Source organism: Guillardia theta (assembly GCF_000315625.1).
Source record: "Guillardia theta CCMP2712 unplaced genomic scaffold GUITHscaffold_1, whole genome shotgun sequence".
In the NCBI taxonomy this organism is placed as follows: Eukaryota; class Cryptophyceae; order Pyrenomonadales; family Geminigeraceae; genus Guillardia; species Guillardia theta.
The window spans coordinates 454677-472536 of record NW_005434673.1 but is presented as its reverse complement, the minus strand read 5'-3'; the positions used below and the strand labels follow the sequence as shown (position 1 = coordinate 472536).

Here is a 17860-nt window from a genome sequence, read left to right as displayed (position 1 = left end):
AACAATCATATCCACTCCCTGCACATTCCAGTGAGTTGCGATGATGGACAAGTCAAAACAAACTCTCACCACTTGCACATATCGCACGTCTCGGAGGGTCAGCAGGTCAAAGTTGGAGGAATCATCCGCCTGTTGGAACTGAGAGGGCGACATCGGAGGAGAGGACAGCATGATGAAAGAAAGGAAGAGAAAGGAGAAGAGGACAATGAGGCTACGACATTAACGTGGACAAGAATCAGAGCAGGTCAACTCTTATGCCCCTCACCTTGGTTTCCCCCTGCTGCAACAGTCTGTCGAGTAGCTGCTTTGCCCCGCAAGAGAGCTTTTGCCATGCCCTCCTGATGAAACGAGGATGGGGAAAGGAGAAGCGCTTGCTCTTTGTTTCCTGCTCCCGTTGATGATCCCCCTTATCCTCCTTGTTTCCGTGCCCTGCCCTGCCCTTCACATCTCCTGACGATGAAAACGTTTCAACTTGGGGCGGCCTGCTGAGGGCTGACAATCCTCCTGCCAACTTGGGCGCGACGGTGATGATGACAGAGTTGACGAGACGAGATGTGAGGAACGAGCGAATGACCTGAGCGAAGTTGAGAACCAGGGACGAGACAGAAGCACCGAAAGCAGATGGGAGACGGGAGTGAGGGGAAGGAGGCAGGGAAGGATGGGATCGGGAGGAGATTGAGGGTGAAAAACAGAGAGGAGAGCAGAGCAGAGCAGAGCAGAGCAGAGCAGAGCAGAGCAGAGCAGAGCAGAGCAGAGCAGAGCAGAGCAGAGCAGAGGAGAGGAGAGGAGAGGAGAGGAGAGGAGAGGAGAGGAGAGGAGAGGAGAGGAGAGGAGAGAGAAAGAGTGTAGGCAAGGAAATCAAACCTGTGCTCCTCCTTCCACCATCACAGATTTCATCCTAAGGGAAGCAAGTCCGCAAAGCACAGATACAAGATCTACATGTCCATTGGCTTGCAATTCACAGCCCATCACTGTACACCCTAGAGCTTCAAGCTCGACCGCTCGAGAAGAATTCACCAGGTCTGCTGCAAGTGAGAAGGAGCAGGGGAGGGCAGAGGGGAGAAGAATAGAGAGGGCGGAGTGAAGGGAGAGAGAGGGAGGGGGAAGAGCAGAGAGGGCGGCGCTGTTGTTCTTGGGGGAGGTAAAGCAATTAGGAGAGGACAGAAAGGGAAGAGGCGAAGGAGAAGGCGGTGAGATTGTAGGAGGCAAGCAAACCTCGTGAGCAAGCAACGATGGGCCTGACACAAGCAGGTGAAGACAAGAGCCGGCAGTCTCTCCTGATCGTCAGTCTCGGGTCCAGAACGACCTGATGACAGTGAAGTCACGACATATGAAGGAGAACAAGTTCAAGGTGGGCTGAAGTACAGATTGAACCCTGAGGAGAGCGGTTGAAGACAGCAGCTCACCGGCTTCGGGTTGCTCCCATTGCAAAGTCTGACAGTCAGAGACGGATCGTCACTCCTCACCGTTCCAATGCCGACCTGTCAAACGCGGCTCAAGGCCAGACCGGGAGGAGGGAGCACGTGAGATGCAGGCTCGGAACAAACCAGGATGCAATCATGCACAGATCGCAGGTGGTGGGTCATGACCATGGACTCGTTGCAGCTGATCTCCAACGGGCGTCTGTCGAGCGTTGCTATGCTGCCGTCCAAAGTCTGCAGAGCATGGTCACTTTCAACATCCAAAACCTCATCGTGCGGACCTGAGCAAAGGTCAAGGTAACGTAAGGAGACAAGAGGGAGGAGGTGTCATTTTCTCTCCTCAGCTGCAGCCTTTCACGGGTGACCTTCATCTTCCCCGTGAGCTCCTCCACGATCGAGTCCTCGCTAAGACGCTTCTCGAGAGTGTCAAGGCCAGCATGAGACAGGGAGGCCGCGGACCTCGGATCTCGGAACGTCCTCCCTCATCGACTGGAACCTTGGTCTCGTCACTTTGGGCGCTAGACATGGAAACTCTCAGCATGGCTCCTGCTAGCTTCTCTTGTACCTGGCAAGCTGCGCGAGCTCGCTCCGCCGTGCTGCTTGTCGCCTGCCCCAGACACACATTAGAGTCGTTGGTCGATCCCTGCCAATACCTGGAGTGAGGGTCTTCTCATGGGGTCTTCCATCTCTGACTTCTACTTCAGATACGATAGGGGCTTCTGCAACTTTTGTCCCTGCGTCACGTTTGTAAGCATCGTTGGGGGCCTGAAATCAAAACCTGGCGTAGTAAAGACTGCAGTGTGATTCAGTTGATATGGGCTCTTGGTGCCCATGTGTGCCCTCCAAGATGCTGTAGTCTTCATGTAGTTGGGAGATTCGCATCGTTCTACGAGTAGCAGCTCCCCGTGAGCAGGAGGAGGTAGAGGAGGAGAGGAGGGCACAGGCCATACCTGATGCGGAAACCAGCCCAAGGAAAAGGATCAACCCGAGCCTGATCACTTCACCCCTCATCGTTTTTAGCTCGGTGTTTAGGAGATGCGATAGCTTGCTGCCTCTCTCACCCTCCCCCTCCCCCTCTCCTCCTCCTCCTTCCTTCCACTTTCCTCATGCCGCCACAACATTCCACAGAAAGAACGAAATTTCAATTGGACCCCACCCTCCGAATGTACCACCCCCCTCACATTTAAACCCCATATCCTAACTTCAAAGTACCCCTGTTTCTTGAAACCCTACCCACTTGGGATTATAAAGGGCGCAAGGAAATGCACCTCAACATGTAGGCGGACGACAATGACTGATTTCGCGCTGACATGCAGCAGGTTTGTGAGAAGATACGGCAAGTTCGCTCCTTCAGTGGTTCCTTCCATGCATGCGGCGACGATGGTGGAAGTGACTCCATGCTCGCTCGCAGTCGCTGGTCTGTGGACTAGTCACGCTATTTGGAACATACGCGCTGGCTGTGCTGAACAATCACATTCCTGAAGGTGGAGCCCTCGCGCCCCCTCCTCTCTCGACAAGGTGCTGACCCTGTGTATGAGGCATGTGGCTTCCATTCATATCTCTCAATGGCGCGCTAGCTCCGGAAAGATGGCTATACCTCGCAGGATTCTGGTGATGGGTGTCAGTCGAGCCTGTACTCTTGACATAGCGAACTTGCGCAGGCTGACCAGCATAGGAATTTGTGTTTCAGCCAAGTGATCTTGGTGTTGCGATCGACGCAGCATCTGAGAAGACTTGATAGGTATGCCAAGGACACCTTCCTGTGGCGGGCAGAATCACACCTCCAGTGGTATGACGAGCAAAGATGGATGAACAAGAGCGCTCACTCACATGCTGTCTAGTCTGGCTAAGATCTCCTACTACTTCTCCCTCATTGCAGGTGATGATGCTGGTGGGGAGAGGTGAGCAGGGCTTACGCTCTCGTTGCACAGCAATGGGTCTGATAGTGCAAGTACATGCTCGATGCAGTCAGCAGAGCGAGGAGAGGAGATGACGGTGAGTCTTGCAGGCGACCATCCCTCTGCAATCGAACATCTTCGATGTCATCAAGAGGGAGGCAGAGCTAAGAGCGCAGGTGATGCCGAATGTTTGTACCCTGCAGATCTCTCAACCGGTTGGAGCGCAGAGTATGATACATCAGACTGGAGCGTTGGTGCTGTTCTTGGCTGGTACTGCTGGAGCTGATATTGAAACGCATCTTATGCTCACTGGCAGGTTATGCTCACTGTATCACGATGGACATCCTGCTCTTCCGCTCCCATGCCCTCCCCTCCTCGACTTTCTCAAAGAGGCGAGCAGGGATGGAAGGAGGATGGCTACAACTGACGAGATGTAGCAGACTGAAGTTGGTCTTGACGTTCCTTATGCTCGCCCCGTTCTTCCTTGCTTTCATTCCTCACCCAGCCTCCTCAGTTGGTGAAGCACCTTGACCCGCTCCTGGCTGCGGGAAGATGCTGACGATGTTAACTGACAGGTCCCAAGAAAACCGTTGAAGAGGTCCAGTCCTCCCCTCCCTCCCTCCCTCCCTCCCTCCCTCCGGGCTCAAGTATAGTCCGCAGATATCATACGGAGCCGTGGGCCAGTGGACATGCGTTGGAGCGCTGCTGCTCTACTTCGCGTCGTACCATCTAGAGTTCTGCGGGACTCACTCTGACGGTCCTCGACATCACTAAGTGTTCTTGTTCCATTTGAGTCGCTGTTTTCTTGCTATCCCATCAGGCGCACAAGCTGGGTACTCCGATCACGACCTTCTTCCTCTTGCTGTCGGTAAGTCACTCAAGTTCCTCCTGCTCGCTCCCATCGCTCTCCTCCCCCCTCATGTCTTCAAGCATGGGCCGACTGGGTCCCGGTCCCCCTCTTCATGCCTCCTCTGATGCGCGTTCAAGCAGCTGACCGTGCTCCTCTGACAGTCCAGGACGTGTCAGATACAGGACCTGACGGCTGAGCTCGGCGCTGAACTGATGATGCACCCCGACCCTGGCACTGCCGCAGTTATATCCGGGCCAGGCTTTGCTCCCCGCATCAGTGACAGCGCACTTCCGACTCGCATTTTCCACGCCTTGACGGTTTCGTCGCTTCTCAGCCTCTTACTGACTCGGCTGAGTCACCGTCTGAGTCAAAGTGCTGGCCGACTGAGTCACCTGAGTGGATCAGGCTGGGGCTGTCCGGGACGGTCAGGCCCGCCTGCACTCCCGGTTTGAAGTTTGATATCGTCTTTACGCCCGCGTCCGAAGTCAGCGGATACTAAGCCGGTTCAGAATGCAACGCAAGTTGCCGTTACCGACAGCTCAGTCTGAGCGGCTGATCCGACGGGTGACGGTCGGACGGCGGATGCCAGTGACTGCCGCACTGCGGCACCGTGGCACGGCACTGGCACTGGGCGGCCGGCCGCGGCGGCGTGACTCGTGAGGAGTCCGGTACGGTACGGTCAGTGACGGTGCGCGGCGGCCACGGTTCAACGCCGGGGCGGGTTCGCCGCTACCGTACCGGGTCACCACCGTGGCACTACGTGACTACGTGACGGTCACCTCAGCCTGGGCCCGGGCTACCCCGCGTCACTGTTGAAAGTAGCCTACTACCGTACATCAAGTTAAGCGGCAAGTACTGAGTAGCACTGAATTGAAGTTAAAAACACCGCCCGGCCCGGCCGGGCCGAGTATGATGATCGGCGGGCCGGGCGTTGCCGCAGTGCCAGGCCGGGCCGGCAGAGTGAGTGATCTCCGCGCGGTGGAAGTGTTGATGTGTCTAAATGGCAACGCTTCAGATTGTTGCTGCAGTGCAGGACCAACAAATGTCCCTCAATGTCCTTGACCACCAGAGATCCAACGATAGCAACAATGCGAAACGTTGTCTCATTGTCAATTCAATACCGGTACATAAGATGACAATTATGAGGGTAGGGGTAGAGACAAAATGTTCGCTGGAAAACGAAGTCCCTCCCAATAAAAGTCCCACAGCAACAATCCGAAACGTTGCGTTCGTCAAATTCTGCTACACACGGGTGATATGAATGGAGATTTGGAGGGTGGGGTACCTTGGTGAAGCTGGCAAAGCACAGTTGCGGCCAGTAGAGTGCTGATGTTTCATGGCGCTCAGCGTGTGGTCGACGAGGATGGCTGAGCAAGGAGACTGCAAGTGAGCTACTGAGTATCATGCTGTCCCTTGTTTCTTCTAACCTTCAGTACGATGTTGACCGGTCCTTCAGGCTGCGAACTTCAAGCATCTGATCGCGACTGCGGCTGCACCTCACGACCGTTGCAACCTACTATCATCCTGGATTTTCGTCAAGGCGACTTAGCATACGAAGACTGATACAGGAAAACATCAAATGATTCATCATCATAAGAGTACAAGATGCTTCAAAACAATAGAGCAACAAACATTCTCAACCGCGTTCACAGCAAATCTTGCACGGCACCGTTTTAAGCTGTTTCACGTCCGAAACGCAACGATTGGAATTGTTGCTTCATGAAAGTCCCTCATGCGTGGGACAATATCGATGAACTTTATCGGATTACAAAAGTCCTGCAGCAACCTGATCAAAGTCCCGCATGATGAGTCGGTCATGTATTTGATACCGTACGTGACACCTCATGACAGTAGGAGTGAGTCCGAGAGTCGGAACCCATGGCGAGGAGTCCTGGCAAGTTTCGCAACAGGGAGGTGGCTGGGGACAAGGCTTGATGAGCTCGAAGGTGACCGTGTGGGAGGAGAACGGCACAAGATCAATGATATCAGCCTGCGGGTTCAACACCCTGCGGCAGATCTTACCACCTGTTAGTACTGCAACGCTTCGGATTGTTGCGCCTTGAAAGTACCACAGGTGACCGTCGCCGTTCCGAGTGAACTTGCAGGGCAACGCGGTGATCGACATGCGTGAAACCGCACCAGCAACAATGCGAATCGTTGTCTTCTTCTCACTGTGTACCGGTGAGGTAGGGAAAAAGGAGGAGGGTGGGGTGCACATAAATGTTCTTCGATAAAAGATGAAAATGCTTCATAAAGTCCCACAGCAACAATCCGAAGCGGTGCGTTCGTCGTTTGTTTTCAAGTGACGGACCTGCTATTTATCCATTTGCTGTCTCTGATATTTCAGTGAGGCGGGTCGGTGGAGATCCGTTGGAGCAATGGCTGTGTTGGAAACGAAGGCAGCGAGCGTTTAACGCGAGGACGAGAGGTCACGGTGGGTTGAGACGCCATGCACGCAGATGATTTTGAGGGACCATGATGGTGGAGGCTCCTTGTTCGTGTTCAGCAGATGTTGAGGATGGTGGTGAATGCGGAAGGCGGCGATCTTTGAAAAGGGTGGCGAACGAGTTGTCGATCTAGCTGCATCGCGGCCATCACCATAAATATGGAGGGGGAAGATTTGAAAGCACATCCCAGCAACATCCTGGTGGACATCATAGTGCATGAGCGGGAAGAGAAGGTGCTGCGAACCAACCTCTGACTGAATTGCTGACCCGTCTGCGAGCAGGAGAAGCTGCAGGTTAGAGTGGAGCAGCTGACTGCGACTCTTCAGCAGGCGCACAAAGAGCTGGAGGAGCTCAAGCGGCAAGTAAGGCTGCTTGCTCCCGACTGTGTTGTTTCCGTGACTACCTGCAGGTATTGTTTGAAAACAATGCACATGAGCGCGAGTTGGGCATTGTGTTCGACGAGTCCATCAGTATGAGAGCAGAGATGGACTACCAGGCCACGACGATGATCCTAGAGAACAAGAGAATGAAAGACCAGCTTGCAGTCTATGCAGTGGTAGAGGAGCAGAACAAAGTTCTCAAAGAAGAAGTGTCGAGGGTACACGACGAGATGAAGTCAAAGGATCTTCGGCACAGGGAGGAGATGGAGAATCTCAAGGTACCTCTTAGTTTCATGTCAAACAGTTTCCTCACCCTTCGACGAAGGAGAGTCTGATTGAACACAAGATCAAACTGCAAAAAGAATTCCGACAACGATTGCAAGATGTCACTGGGCAACTGTCTGCGGAGGTAGAGAGGACGATCGGTCCTGATAGAATGGTCACTGTGCGCTTGCAGAACGCTGGGTCAGATGACGTGAAGAAGAATCAAGCGGCGGGGAGGTGATCTGATACGGTTCAGCTTTGTTGGCTCTTTTGATCGTCATGTTCCTCCCAGCAACAATATTCGTGAGCAAGAAGAACGACAGCAGCACATATCTGTGCTGATGGACAGGTTCGAACAAGTGAGTGCATGTGTTGAGATTGTGTAGACGACACTGACAAACGGAATGAAGCTGGAGCTGCAGCATAGCAAGGTCAAGCTGGAGTATGGACTGGCACAGCAGGAAAGTGCAACCATGTTTCTTGGACCGCACGTTTCTTACGGTACCGTTGCAGACTTTGGAGTTTCAGACGAAAGAACTTCTTCAGGTGTCAACCGCAGCAGCTTGACCATTGAGTTTTGTCATCGTTTTCTGCAGGTGAAGAGAGAATTGCTCGAGAGCAGGGAAAGATGCGCCAGTTTAGACCAGGTGAACCATCTCTTTTGCGTACCAGCCTGACGTTGCTTCAGAATCTCAAGGACGCAAAGACTGAAAGGTGGCTGCCATTCTCAACTTGTCGGCTCTGTGAAGAGATCATCGCGTGACAGTGTCTCCAGGGACATGTACCGGAAGAAGTCGCAAGAGACCGACAGGCTGAGAGACAAGAATCTCACCCTCGAATCGGTTTGTGCCGTCCTCGTGGTTGAACCCCACCTCTCGCACTCACTTGCCCCCACCAGGAGATAGAGTCTCTGCACTCTAAGGTACAGAATGCTACCCGCCTGACAGAGACGTGGAAGAAGCGAGCGATGCACGCAAAGAGCTCCATCACGCCTGAGCACAGCAATCCGCATGTCTTTCCAGCTGTAGACAAGCGGAGGTTGGCCCAGGATGGAAGGGGGAACATGCAAGGACGAAGGGGAGCAGCGCATGGCGAGATGAGCTTCCAGTCTCAAAGCAAGGACGAGCTTACACCTCAGGACAGCTCGTTGTCCTGGAAGCAGATGGAGCAGACAGATCCAAGTTTTCTTCTGCCGGACGACGATGAAGACGTTAGGAACATTTGGAACAATCAGTACTCACGGGTAACTCTATCGAACTTCTCTCAGAGATCCTCTCAAGATTTCCACAGGGCACCATCACTGCTGGAGTTCAACCTGATGCCAGATCGACTTCGGCTCCTCCCATCCATAACTTGAGGTCTCGCCAGATAGTCCAGTGGTTGGCCCCTAACCTTTCTAGCAGGGGCTCTTCTCTCAACGGGAGCAGCCTCGCTCAGTTTCATATTCCTGCCGTTCAACCCGGTCAAGCCCTGCTCGCTCGCCTCCCTCCTCACTCTTGTTTCTTAGGGCGGCGAACAGAACCCCTCAAGATGTTCCGAAGCCAAGGTTGCAAACCCTTCGACTCACCGATTGATGCTGACTATTCACATGCAGCAAATGCAAACGGCACGAAGACGCACAAGTCGAAGAAGAATCGATATTTATCTGTGCTGTGACAGAGATTGTGTTTCTTGTGGAGTGTAAAATAAATGTATCATACCGTCCTGGCTTTTCTTTTTTATCACATGTAATTAATGACAGGGAACTTTGCTCGCCAATGTTGACATAGTATTCATGCATGTGATTGCTGCATCGGTATCTTTCATCACGACTCAGCTAAACTCGGAGCAACATTCAACTTAAACGAATGATGTTGACATTCTTTCTGTAGAGAGTGAGAGGGTCAAGTGTGCATTACACATATTAGATGGCAATATTACCCAGCAAACCATTCTCGTCTGATCACTTGATACCATCACGTCCCAGGGATGCGAATACTTGTGCGTAGATCATGTCAAGGCTAGAAAGAGCTTCCTGTTGCAGTGTCATTGCGATTTCAACGGATACAACAGCTCGCCTGGAGAGTATGAACTACATTCTGACTGTTGCTCTCTGCTTCTTTCAACAGCACACAACCTTCTTTTGCCTTAGTGAACGCGTGCAGGCTGATCTGTGGGACGGGATTCAACTGAGATCGCAGCAGGGATGCACTAGTAGTGCACGAACCGCATTCCGCTCCTCCCTGATCTTTGACAGCATGTCATTCTCGTTGTCGAGGCTGTGTGAAAACGAGTTTGCTGCAGTTATCTCGCCTTCGATCGAAGCTTGCATCATTTTGCCCTCTTCCCGATTTTGCTTCACAGTCTCATCATATCTAGCAGGCTGATACTCAACAAGGGGTTGGAAGCAATGAGGGCCTCACCTTTGTTTCAAAATCTCCAGCTTTCTCGTGAGTTGCACGAGATCTTCTTTCAACCGCTCCTTCTCCAATCGCATGCTCGAGGTCGAGAAGCTGTTTTCTGCTGCTGTCGGAGACATGGAAGCCGCAGGCTTTGAGAGTTTGCTAATGGCCTCGTTATATCCTTTGATTTCCTGCACAAACATAAGCGATCGAATGAATCAATCCTCAACTCCTACACCTCATCTTTCTGTGCGATCGCCCGCTTCAGACTATCTAATTCGCTGATATCAGACCCTCGCTGCATCTGAGTGTTTTGATGGCGCAAGGCGATGATGTCTTGCTCTTGTTGTCTGACCTGTACGACCATCACAATCAGTTCAGCTCTCCATGCATCATCTCCCAAAGTTTCACAGACCTGCACCAGCAACTTTTCCTTCTCTTCTGCCACAGCTTGGCTCTTCTTCAAAGATTCGAAGTACTCCGGGGTTCCCCTCACCTTGAAGATCAAGTCAAGCAGCTCTCATCGCTCGCTCGCTCGCTTCTTCACCAGCTCAACATCGTAGTAGTACAGCTCTGTCCCTGTCATCCTGCGAAACGCAAGAACGACGTAGGTACCCTGCCTGCCGAGGATGAGGTTCCTGAGAGTGGAGAGCGGTTGCCCCTGGACGTCCTCGTCGTCGACCTTGACGATGACGTCATTCACCTTGATGACTCCCGACCTGTTGAGTCAGATCACTCAGAGGTCCCACTGAAGGTCGTGGATGAAGACCTGTCTGCGGAACCATTCTCAACGATGCTGGCGACGTACACCCTGCCGGACATGGGCTCTTGCTGGAAGAAGATCCCAACACCAGCCATCTCTGCGCAGCTGCATCAGAATGTGAGCATAGTGGCAGGTGAGCTGATACCGTTGGCTCCGCTGATCCTGATCCCTTCCGACGAGCTGCGAGATCCTCGGGAGTCGCGGGAGCTGCGGGAGTCGCGGGAGTCTCGATGCATAGAGAGCTGGGCAGAGAGCTGGGCAGAGAGCTGGGAGGAGCTAGAGGAGTGCTGGGAGAGAGACATCTGCGACGACTGCATGGAGGAGCGCTGAGACGAGGAGATCTGCGCATTCTCCCAGCCGCGGGGAAACGCCGCGTACATGGCAGGCAAGCGGCTTCGGAGACGAGACGGGGGATAGAGGGTAGGGTAGCTACATATTAGGGGTGGTTGCATCGGACACCAACCCTCTCATGGGAAAAGTAGGGTACAAATCCCGGAAATACGTAGGGTAGTATCTTTTGATAGGCATCACAGAGGGTACGGTATTGAGCACATCCCCTACCCTCCTCCCCTACTTGTTCGTCCATGCGATCCTACCGGTGGTTCCAGTGCCAACCACGGGAGGAAGGAGCGGCAGGAACAGGAGGCGAGAGGGAAGGGAGGGAAGGTGATCTGAATGAGAAGAGGATGATGAAAGTTGAGAGCAAGGAAACAAGAAGAAGAAGTTGACAGCAAGGAAACAAGAAGAAGTTGACAGCAAGGAAACTAGAAGAAGTTGAGAGCAAGGAATCTAGAAGAAGTTGAGAGCAAGGAATCTTGAAGAAGTTGAGCGCAAGGAAACAAGAAGAAGTTGAGAGCAAGGAATCTAGAAGATCTCTAATGAATTGCAGTCTAAAACACAAAGTAGAAGAAAACTCCACTGACGCTACCATCGTGCTTCGGTTTTACGTACAATCGTGAATCAAAGTTTAGGATGGCGATGGTTCGGTGTCAGTGAAGTAACAAGGGTGCAAGAACACTCACGATTCTGGTGATTTCTCAGCAATTGGAAAACAACTTCAAAGAAAGAGCGAGGAGTATTGTATCAAACGTTAAAATCCCAGAACCAACACTGAGTCATTCTTCTTTTGGCTGCGACTTGATGGAGAGATCCAACTGCTCTTTGGTAGTGACCACGTTGGGATGGTCTTCGCCATACAGCATCACGTAATCCTCACGGCAGCTTTCAAACAGATCCTGGGCAGTCTTGAACTCCTTCAATCTCATGTAGTTAAACGCCATCTTCAGCCGACAGTCTGTCAGTTGAATCTTATCCATCGCTGTCCGTCTCGCTATGTCCACCGCTTGTGAATGGCTGCCGATGGCCCCCAGGTAGTCTCCCAGCTGGAACAGCATCTCTCCTATCTCGTTGTAGTACACAAACTGCTTGTCCTCCCTCCCCCTGTGCCGGGCGCACTCAAGGCATTTCTTGTAACTGTCGATGGACTTGCTCAGCTCGTTGTGCTCCCTTTGAGTTCTCGCGAGGGTCTCGTAGACTCTCCAGACCTCATCGCTGGGCGCACAACGTCAGCCATCCCAGCATCAGGGCCCCGGACACGAGTAACGCATTACCGTAGAGGCTCCATTTCAGCGATCGCGGACTTGCACGCAAGGCTGGTTCGGCCTTGGGCTTCTTGACTGGAACGGAGTTCTGATCGCAGTCGCTCGATCTTCTCGTGCAGTGATCAAGGGAAGTTGACGCAGGCAAGCACATGTCACCTCCGACTTCAACGCGGAGATCTCCTGCGAGCTCCGAACCGCAAGGTCTTCCAAGTCTTCTGTCCTGATAATCCCATCCTCGTCAACCCGTGCAGACAACAAGTCACATACAATTTCTCGTTTTGATAAAGAAGTTGCCCATGCTTCTCATAAACCTCCAGAAAAGTAGGATTCCCTCGCATCAGTTCGACCTGGATGGGTGTCAACAAGTCTTAGGAGCTGACACGTCCGAAAAGTACCTTGAATGTTTTGTTCAACTCCCCCTCGATGCGCGAGAGCTCAACTATCACATACGTTCCCAACCTGACACGCGCTCACATCTTGTTGTGCTCTAGGGTTGCTATCAACCTCCCGGGTATGAGTCGTTTGACATCTTCAATGTCTTCGACCTCCCTCCCATCGATAGACAACAGCCGGTCGCCGACGCAGATCAGCCCGCAGCTTGCAGAGGCCCAGCCTTGCACGACATCCTCAACTTGCTGAGCACACAACGTCAAGTCACGTAGCATTGCGCCTTCACTCACCAGAGTCTTGTGAGACACGGAAAGTCCGACTCCGAAGAAGGGCTCTTGAGGAGCTGTGACCTGTTTCTTCTTCGCCTCCGGAATGATCGTGGAAGTCTGCTAAGATGTCAGACCTCGATGCTCACAGGTGCGAGGTGAGCTGCAGCACCAGGCCCTGCAAGGTCTTGATCGAGCTGGAAATGGAGAGGTCCTGAATTCGCTCTTCCTCTGAGGTGCGGGCAAGTTCGAAGGCGGCCGACATCCTTTGAAGCTGCAAAGAAAGATCTCAGCGATGACCATCAGAGTTGTCGCCAGACGCATCAAACATGCTTCTAGGATACATCAGAGTTGTCGCTAGACGCATCAAACATGCTTCTAGGATACATCAGAGTTGTCGCTAGACGCATCAAAAATGCTTCTAGGATACATCAGAGTTGTCGCTACACGCATCAAACATGCTTCTAGGATACATCAGAGTTGTCGCCAGACGCATCAAACATGCTTCTAGGATACATCAGAGTTGTCGCTAGACGCATCAAACATGCATCTTGCCCTAAGCGCCAGCATATCTTCCTTGGTCCTGCTCGATCACTGCCATGGATGCCCACTGCTCCCTTCATTCTTTGATGTACCTATTCCTCAGGTCAAGACTACCCTACCCGATACTTTCCTGTTGTCTGGATTTATAAATTAACCCGTACTGAATTTACCCCACCCTACTCTATTTTTTAGAGTTTTTAGCGAGACGCCATTTGACCTGCCGTTGACAAGTTTGACCCGTTGTTGGGATCCTTCATGGACTGAGCAATCAAGACTGGCCATGGTTGCTCAGGAGGGGAGCGGGGAAGCAGCAGAGCAGGAGAGGAAGTGACGTCTGAAGGAGCCTGTGCCAAGGAGGATGATCATTGGTAATGGTTGGCGTCATCGCCGTGCCAAGCTCATGGTTACCACCCGTTGGTATCGGGGACTGCCTGAGCTTCTGGCAGGTGAAGATAGGAGACCTGTACGAGTTCTGCGAGGAGATCCCCCTGAGCGAGGTGAGTGAGACTTCAAGACGATAAGCGTGCGGTGCTGCGAGACTCTGACGTCACCCAAGGAGCCTGTGGGCTTCCCGGATTCCAATACAGACGGGGCTGAGGTAAAAAGTTACTTTCAAGCAGAGCAGGTGCCGCCTCTTACCATCTGAGCAAGTGGAGCAACATCGTCTTTCTCCTGATATCTTGACAGGAGCAAGCAGCTGCTTGTAACCTGCGTAATGCATGGCTGTTCGCTTATGCGGACGATCACAAACTCGGAGCAAACTACGTCACAGATGGCAAGGAAGGAGTTCTACGTTGCTTGAAACTCACCAACTCTGAATCGCACTTGAAAGATCTCATGGTCCTTCTTCTGTTGGGGTAAAGACGCGTCTGAACCGTTGAAGCAGCATCAGCAGATGATGGCATCAAGGCCTGATTTCATCCCTGCCGCCAAACTGAGGGCCCCAACGCTCGATGAATATGTGGAGCATAAGTTTAAACTCAGAGAGGTGCTGGAGGCAGAGCTCAACTTCAGGTCACAGAAGAGAGAAGAGAAGAACAAAGCCGAGAAAGACAACATCGGCAACGCGGACTTAAACTCCGGGTTCGGCGACCGCCCCACTCAAGGGATGCCGATGCCGTCCACCAAAGAGTTTCCTGAAGGTGTTGACATCAAAGTGTCGGTAACGCTGGAGTACGGAGTCAGGGATGTTCACCTGTAGCAGGTCACTGGAGTGCACGTTGCATTGTGGACTGGACACTTCGAGGAGATGGAGGAATTCTCGTTCAACTTCATTGAAGAGAACGTGGAGGTCTGTCCTGCTTTCACCCTCCTTGTCTTGTCTGAGAGTTCGACATTGTCAAGTTGACAAGGAACACAAAAAAGAATGCCATGTCAGTCAACCTGAACGAGGGGAGGTCATGGCAAGGGTCGTGGACGTGTGCTGTGGTGACGGGAGAACAGGTTCACGCTAAGGCTGCGGAGAGACGAGGGTGGGAAGCATTGGTACCTGACCGGACTAAGGTGATGAAGATGAAGCTGCGAGCTGTTTGAACGAGAGAATGACCATGAAGACAAGGTGCATGATACAAGCGAACGTCAACCACATTTGGAACAAGAGCTTGGCGTACAGGTTGTCAAAATCAATCCAGCCTCCTCCTCCGACGTATGCCCTCTGACGAGAGTTCCCTGCTGTCGAATGACGTGTCTATCAAGGGGAAGGAAGCTGGGAAGATTCAAAGGAGCAGCTCTCGACGTTCGGCTTGAGTGGATGAGCCCCACGTGGAAGTCGCTCAACAGCGGGGTGAGTCTGTTGGACGAGCTGTGGCCAGCGTCTTATCCACTTTCGTAGGACACTTTCATCCTCCTCAACTCCTCCGGGGACCCTCGTAAGGATCCTTCCTCCTACTCCTTCCTAGAGCTCAGAGACTCGCTGCTTTGGGTCTGGGTGGGAAGAACTTCCAACCAGTTTGAGCTGGACGCTTGTGCGGATTGGGTGGGAAATTTTGTCCGCAGGTCAGTTTCGATTTTTCCTCTCCCCTTGACCCCCCTCTTTTCTTGGTATACCTCTCCGCTTCTTGTTTTCTTTCTCCTCTCCTTACTCTTGCTGCTGATCCCCTTCCTTGGCCGCATGCTCTAGGGACTGATGTTCCTCCCCGTCCAGGCTCATCAAAGTGAACGAGTACATCAGCGTCCGCTGGGTTGAGCAAGGGAAGGAGCCGCCGGAGTACTGGGAGGGCATGGGGGGAGGCCCACCCGCAGGAGAGGAGATCGCAAGGGAGGATGTGCTGATCAGCGACGAGATGTATGAGCACTTCCCTCATTCCCTTCCCGCCCATCCCAAGTTCCGCCGGCCCCCCAGCAGGGAAAGCCTGGTGCACGTGGCGGTGATCGGAGGAGGGATAGCGGGGGCCTCGTGCGCAGCGTACCTGAGCAGGAAGGGAGAGAACTCTGGGATCCGAGTGACGGTCTTCGAGGCCGGGGAGGAGACAGGGGGGAGGGTCAGGAGCGTGAAGCACAAGATTGGTGGAGGACACTCTTTCTCCGGCTGCCGCTTCTTCAGCGCGGTTGGAGGAGAGTTTAGGGAGCAGGTGGACAAGTGGGTGAGAAAAGGGATCGTCGTCCCTTTCGGGTCCTCTCGAGCCATCGGGATGACGGAGACGACGGGAAAGAGCTACAGGCTTGACGCGTTTCCTCTCAACCTGTCGAACCCCTACGTGCTGTCAGCTGCACGAGAGTGAGAAAATCTCATCAACATCACTATCGCTATCACAACCACCATCAACACCTCCACCAACACTTCCACCACCACCAGCAGCAGCAGCAGCAGCAGGAGCAGCAGCTTCGTCCTCATCTTCCTCTCTCCCTCTCCCCGCCTTCTCATCTGCTGTGACAGGTACATCCGTATGGGGCCTAAGGACGGGGAGAGCTTGAGCGGAGGGCCTCATGCTGATCGCATCTCCGGCTTCATGTGGGATCGCATGCTTGAGACTCCCTCCGATGCCGGTAAGCAGCCACAGTCTCCTCCTCCTCCTCCTCCTCCTCCTCCTTCGCCTTCTCCTCCTCCTCCTCCTCCTCCTCCTCCTCCTCCTCCTCATCCTCTCCTCCTCTCCTCCTCCTCTCCTCCTCCTCTCCTCCTCCTCTCCTCCTCCTCCTCCATCCTGACGTGAAGACAGGTCTCGCGCTTCAACGCGCTGAGCAAGATTACCAAAGAGCAAAAGAAGAGTAACGACTTGCCCACCATCACCACCACGATCCCCCCCCCTCCTCCTCCTCTTTATCCTCCTCCTCCCCCCCCAATCCTTCTCCTCTTTGTCCTCCTCCTCCTCCTCCTTCTCTTTAGTCCACCTCTCAGCTGCATTTGCATTGCCCGGCAATGGCTCATGCACTTTCAGGGGCATCTTGTCTGGCCCCGAGCTCGTTCAGCTGGCTCGAGCGGTCGACAACCTCCGCGCCCTCCTGGAGTCAACGTCCACTGAGTCAAGCAGCGGCATCGGAGACTTCGACATCACAGGGTAAAGGAGGAGGAGAGGAGGAGAGGAGGAGGAGGAGGAGGAGGAGGAGGATAGAAGAATAATGATTTGGGAAGAGAGGAGACGAGGAAAGACGCGAGTGAGAGGAACAGCAGATGAAGGAGACGTGAATGGATCACATAGACAACGAGGAAGAGCAAGACAAGAGCTGGGAGCAGGGAATTGATGTAGCATGCAGGCCATACCTCCATCGCTTCGCTCATCCAGGGGGGTTTGAGCGCGCGCAGGCGTCGCGGGGGATGGGGGAGAGCACGCTGCTGTTTGCGGGGAAACCGCAGCTGAAGACGGTGGTGGATGCGATGCTGGAGGGGTCGGACGTCCGTCGGGGTTGTCAAGTGCGCCATGTGAGGAGGAATTTTGCAGAGGACAAGTTTGAGGTCGAGCTGGTCTCTTCCTCCCCGAAGAAACGGGGGGGAGAGGAGCAGGGCAGTGATGGGGAGGAGAAGCGGAGGAGGATGGAGATGATGGGGAACGAGGAAGACATCGCGGGTGGCAAGAGGACGTCGGAGGCCCTCGCGCTGCTGCGCATGCATAAGACTACCGATTTCAAGATGTCACGTGGGAATGTCCGTGCGGGCGAGGAGCAGGAGGACAACGGAGGTACAGAGGGAGAGAGGAGGGAGCAGGAGGATCAGGAGGAGGGAGCAGGTGGCAGTGGCATGCCGGGCGATCGGCGTCGAAGTTCGGCCTTGGGCGTGGAGGCTGTAAACTTGAAGTTTGACTATGTCTGTGTCTGCACACCCCCGGGCGATGTTGTTAACATCCTCAACAAAGTTCATCCCAAGTCATCTTTCATCATGAAGACAGCGAGCAAGGTTTGCTCTTCTCAAGCTTCTGCTCCTCTCCCGCGTCCTCCCCCTCCTCCCTCTCCTCTCTCTTCGTCCTCTCCTCTATCCTCCTTCCTCCCATCCCCTCCTCTCTACTGTCCTCCTGCCCCCCTGTCCGCCCGGACATTGCCACGTGACATCCTGGAAATCGGTAGTCCTATGTATGCGTAGCGTGGAGAAAGTCTTTCGCCATTTTGCGAACGGTAAACTTGACTAAACCCTCAGGGACTAGGTAGGCCACCCCGGTGACCATGACAGGCGACAAGACAATGCCCGACATGTCCGATCCTATCCTGGGATCAGCATCCTGAGGCCGA

At 53.5% G+C, this 17860-nt stretch overlaps 7 protein-coding genes across 7 annotated transcripts in view; 4 read left to right on the top strand and 3 right to left on the bottom strand.

Moving 5' to 3' along the window:
* Window positions 1-858: 858 nt before the first annotated feature.
* GUITHDRAFT_131505 (hypothetical protein) lies at window positions 859-2107 on the bottom strand (the record flags this gene model as incomplete). The annotated part of the gene is made up of 7 exons (XM_005842184.1): window positions 859-1025; window positions 1216-1306; window positions 1407-1481; window positions 1548-1655; window positions 1703-1834; window positions 1987-2028; window positions 2075-2107. 7 exons carry the CDS (start codon window positions 2105-2107, stop codon window positions 859-861), a joined length of 648 nt encoding a protein of 215 aa, XP_005842241.1.
* A 573-nt stretch (window positions 2108-2680) lies between these two features.
* Window positions 2681-4114, top strand: GUITHDRAFT_149743 (hypothetical protein; the record flags this gene model as incomplete). The annotated part of the gene is made up of 14 exons (XM_005842183.1): window positions 2681-2697; window positions 2741-2777; window positions 2833-2905; window positions 2960-3032; window positions 3083-3115; window positions 3163-3210; window positions 3263-3300; window positions 3353-3372; window positions 3430-3495; window positions 3547-3589; window positions 3636-3711; window positions 3760-3836; window positions 3895-3917; window positions 3980-4114. The coding sequence occupies 14 exons, from the start codon at window positions 2684-2686 to the stop codon at window positions 4091-4093; spliced, it is 735 nt and encodes a 244-aa protein (XP_005842240.1). The 3' UTR covers window positions 4094-4114.
* Window positions 4115-5528: 1414 nt separating this feature from the next.
* On the top strand, window positions 5529-6418 carry GUITHDRAFT_149742 (hypothetical protein). The gene is made up of 3 exons (XM_005842182.1): window positions 5529-5555; window positions 5626-6196; window positions 6244-6418. Exons 2-3 carry the CDS (start codon window positions 6014-6016, stop codon window positions 6298-6300), a joined length of 240 nt encoding a protein of 79 aa, XP_005842239.1. The 5' UTR covers window positions 5529-5555; window positions 5626-6013; the 3' UTR covers window positions 6301-6418.
* Window positions 6419-6563: 145 nt separating this feature from the next.
* GUITHDRAFT_160413 (hypothetical protein) lies at window positions 6564-8964 on the top strand. Its single transcript, XM_005842181.1, has 16 exons — window positions 6564-6849; window positions 6898-6978; window positions 7026-7274; window positions 7322-7405; window positions 7454-7497; window positions 7553-7619; window positions 7647-7691; window positions 7774-7806; window positions 7857-7907; window positions 7949-7974; window positions 8036-8102; window positions 8159-8503; window positions 8551-8618; window positions 8664-8722; window positions 8768-8806; window positions 8855-8964. Exons 1-16 carry the CDS (start codon window positions 6775-6777, stop codon window positions 8914-8916), a joined length of 1395 nt encoding a protein of 464 aa, XP_005842238.1. The 5' UTR covers window positions 6564-6774; the 3' UTR covers window positions 8917-8964.
* A 238-nt stretch (window positions 8965-9202) lies between these two features.
* Window positions 9203-10784, bottom strand: GUITHDRAFT_99040 (hypothetical protein; the record flags this gene model as incomplete). Its single annotated transcript, XM_005842180.1, has 9 exons — window positions 9203-9274; window positions 9336-9410; window positions 9467-9614; window positions 9663-9832; window positions 9880-9996; window positions 10057-10137; window positions 10189-10360; window positions 10411-10501; window positions 10550-10784. 9 exons carry the CDS (start codon window positions 10782-10784, stop codon window positions 9203-9205), a joined length of 1161 nt encoding a protein of 386 aa, XP_005842237.1.
* Window positions 10785-11519: 735 nt separating this feature from the next.
* Window positions 11520-12926, bottom strand: GUITHDRAFT_131501 (hypothetical protein; the record flags this gene model as incomplete). The annotated part of the gene is made up of 6 exons (XM_005842179.1): window positions 11520-11955; window positions 12015-12112; window positions 12162-12225; window positions 12480-12640; window positions 12686-12781; window positions 12834-12926. 6 exons carry the CDS (start codon window positions 12924-12926, stop codon window positions 11520-11522), a joined length of 948 nt encoding a protein of 315 aa, XP_005842236.1.
* Window positions 12927-13575: 649 nt separating this feature from the next.
* The window catches only part of GUITHDRAFT_131500 (hypothetical protein), a gene marked incomplete at both ends in the record, with an annotated part of 7377 nt that continues 3092 nt past the window's right edge, over window positions 13576-17860 (top strand). Inside the window, 15 exons of the mRNA XM_005842178.1 lie at window positions 13576-13701; window positions 13761-13829; window positions 13892-14044; window positions 14091-14366; window positions 14409-14495; window positions 14549-14601; window positions 14648-14707; window positions 14763-14816; window positions 14900-14987; window positions 15036-15199; window positions 15348-15920; window positions 16080-16189; window positions 16360-16408; window positions 16579-16698; window positions 16895-17531. Of these exons, the coding sequence (XP_005842235.1) occupies window positions 13576-13701; window positions 13761-13829; window positions 13892-14044; window positions 14091-14366; window positions 14409-14495; window positions 14549-14601; window positions 14648-14707; window positions 14763-14816; window positions 14900-14987; window positions 15036-15199; window positions 15348-15920; window positions 16080-16189; window positions 16360-16408; window positions 16579-16698; window positions 16895-17531 (2619 nt within the window). The remainder of the gene's footprint in view (window positions 13702-13760; window positions 13830-13891; window positions 14045-14090; window positions 14367-14408; window positions 14496-14548; window positions 14602-14647; window positions 14708-14762; window positions 14817-14899; window positions 14988-15035; window positions 15200-15347; window positions 15921-16079; window positions 16190-16359; window positions 16409-16578; window positions 16699-16894; window positions 17532-17860) is intronic.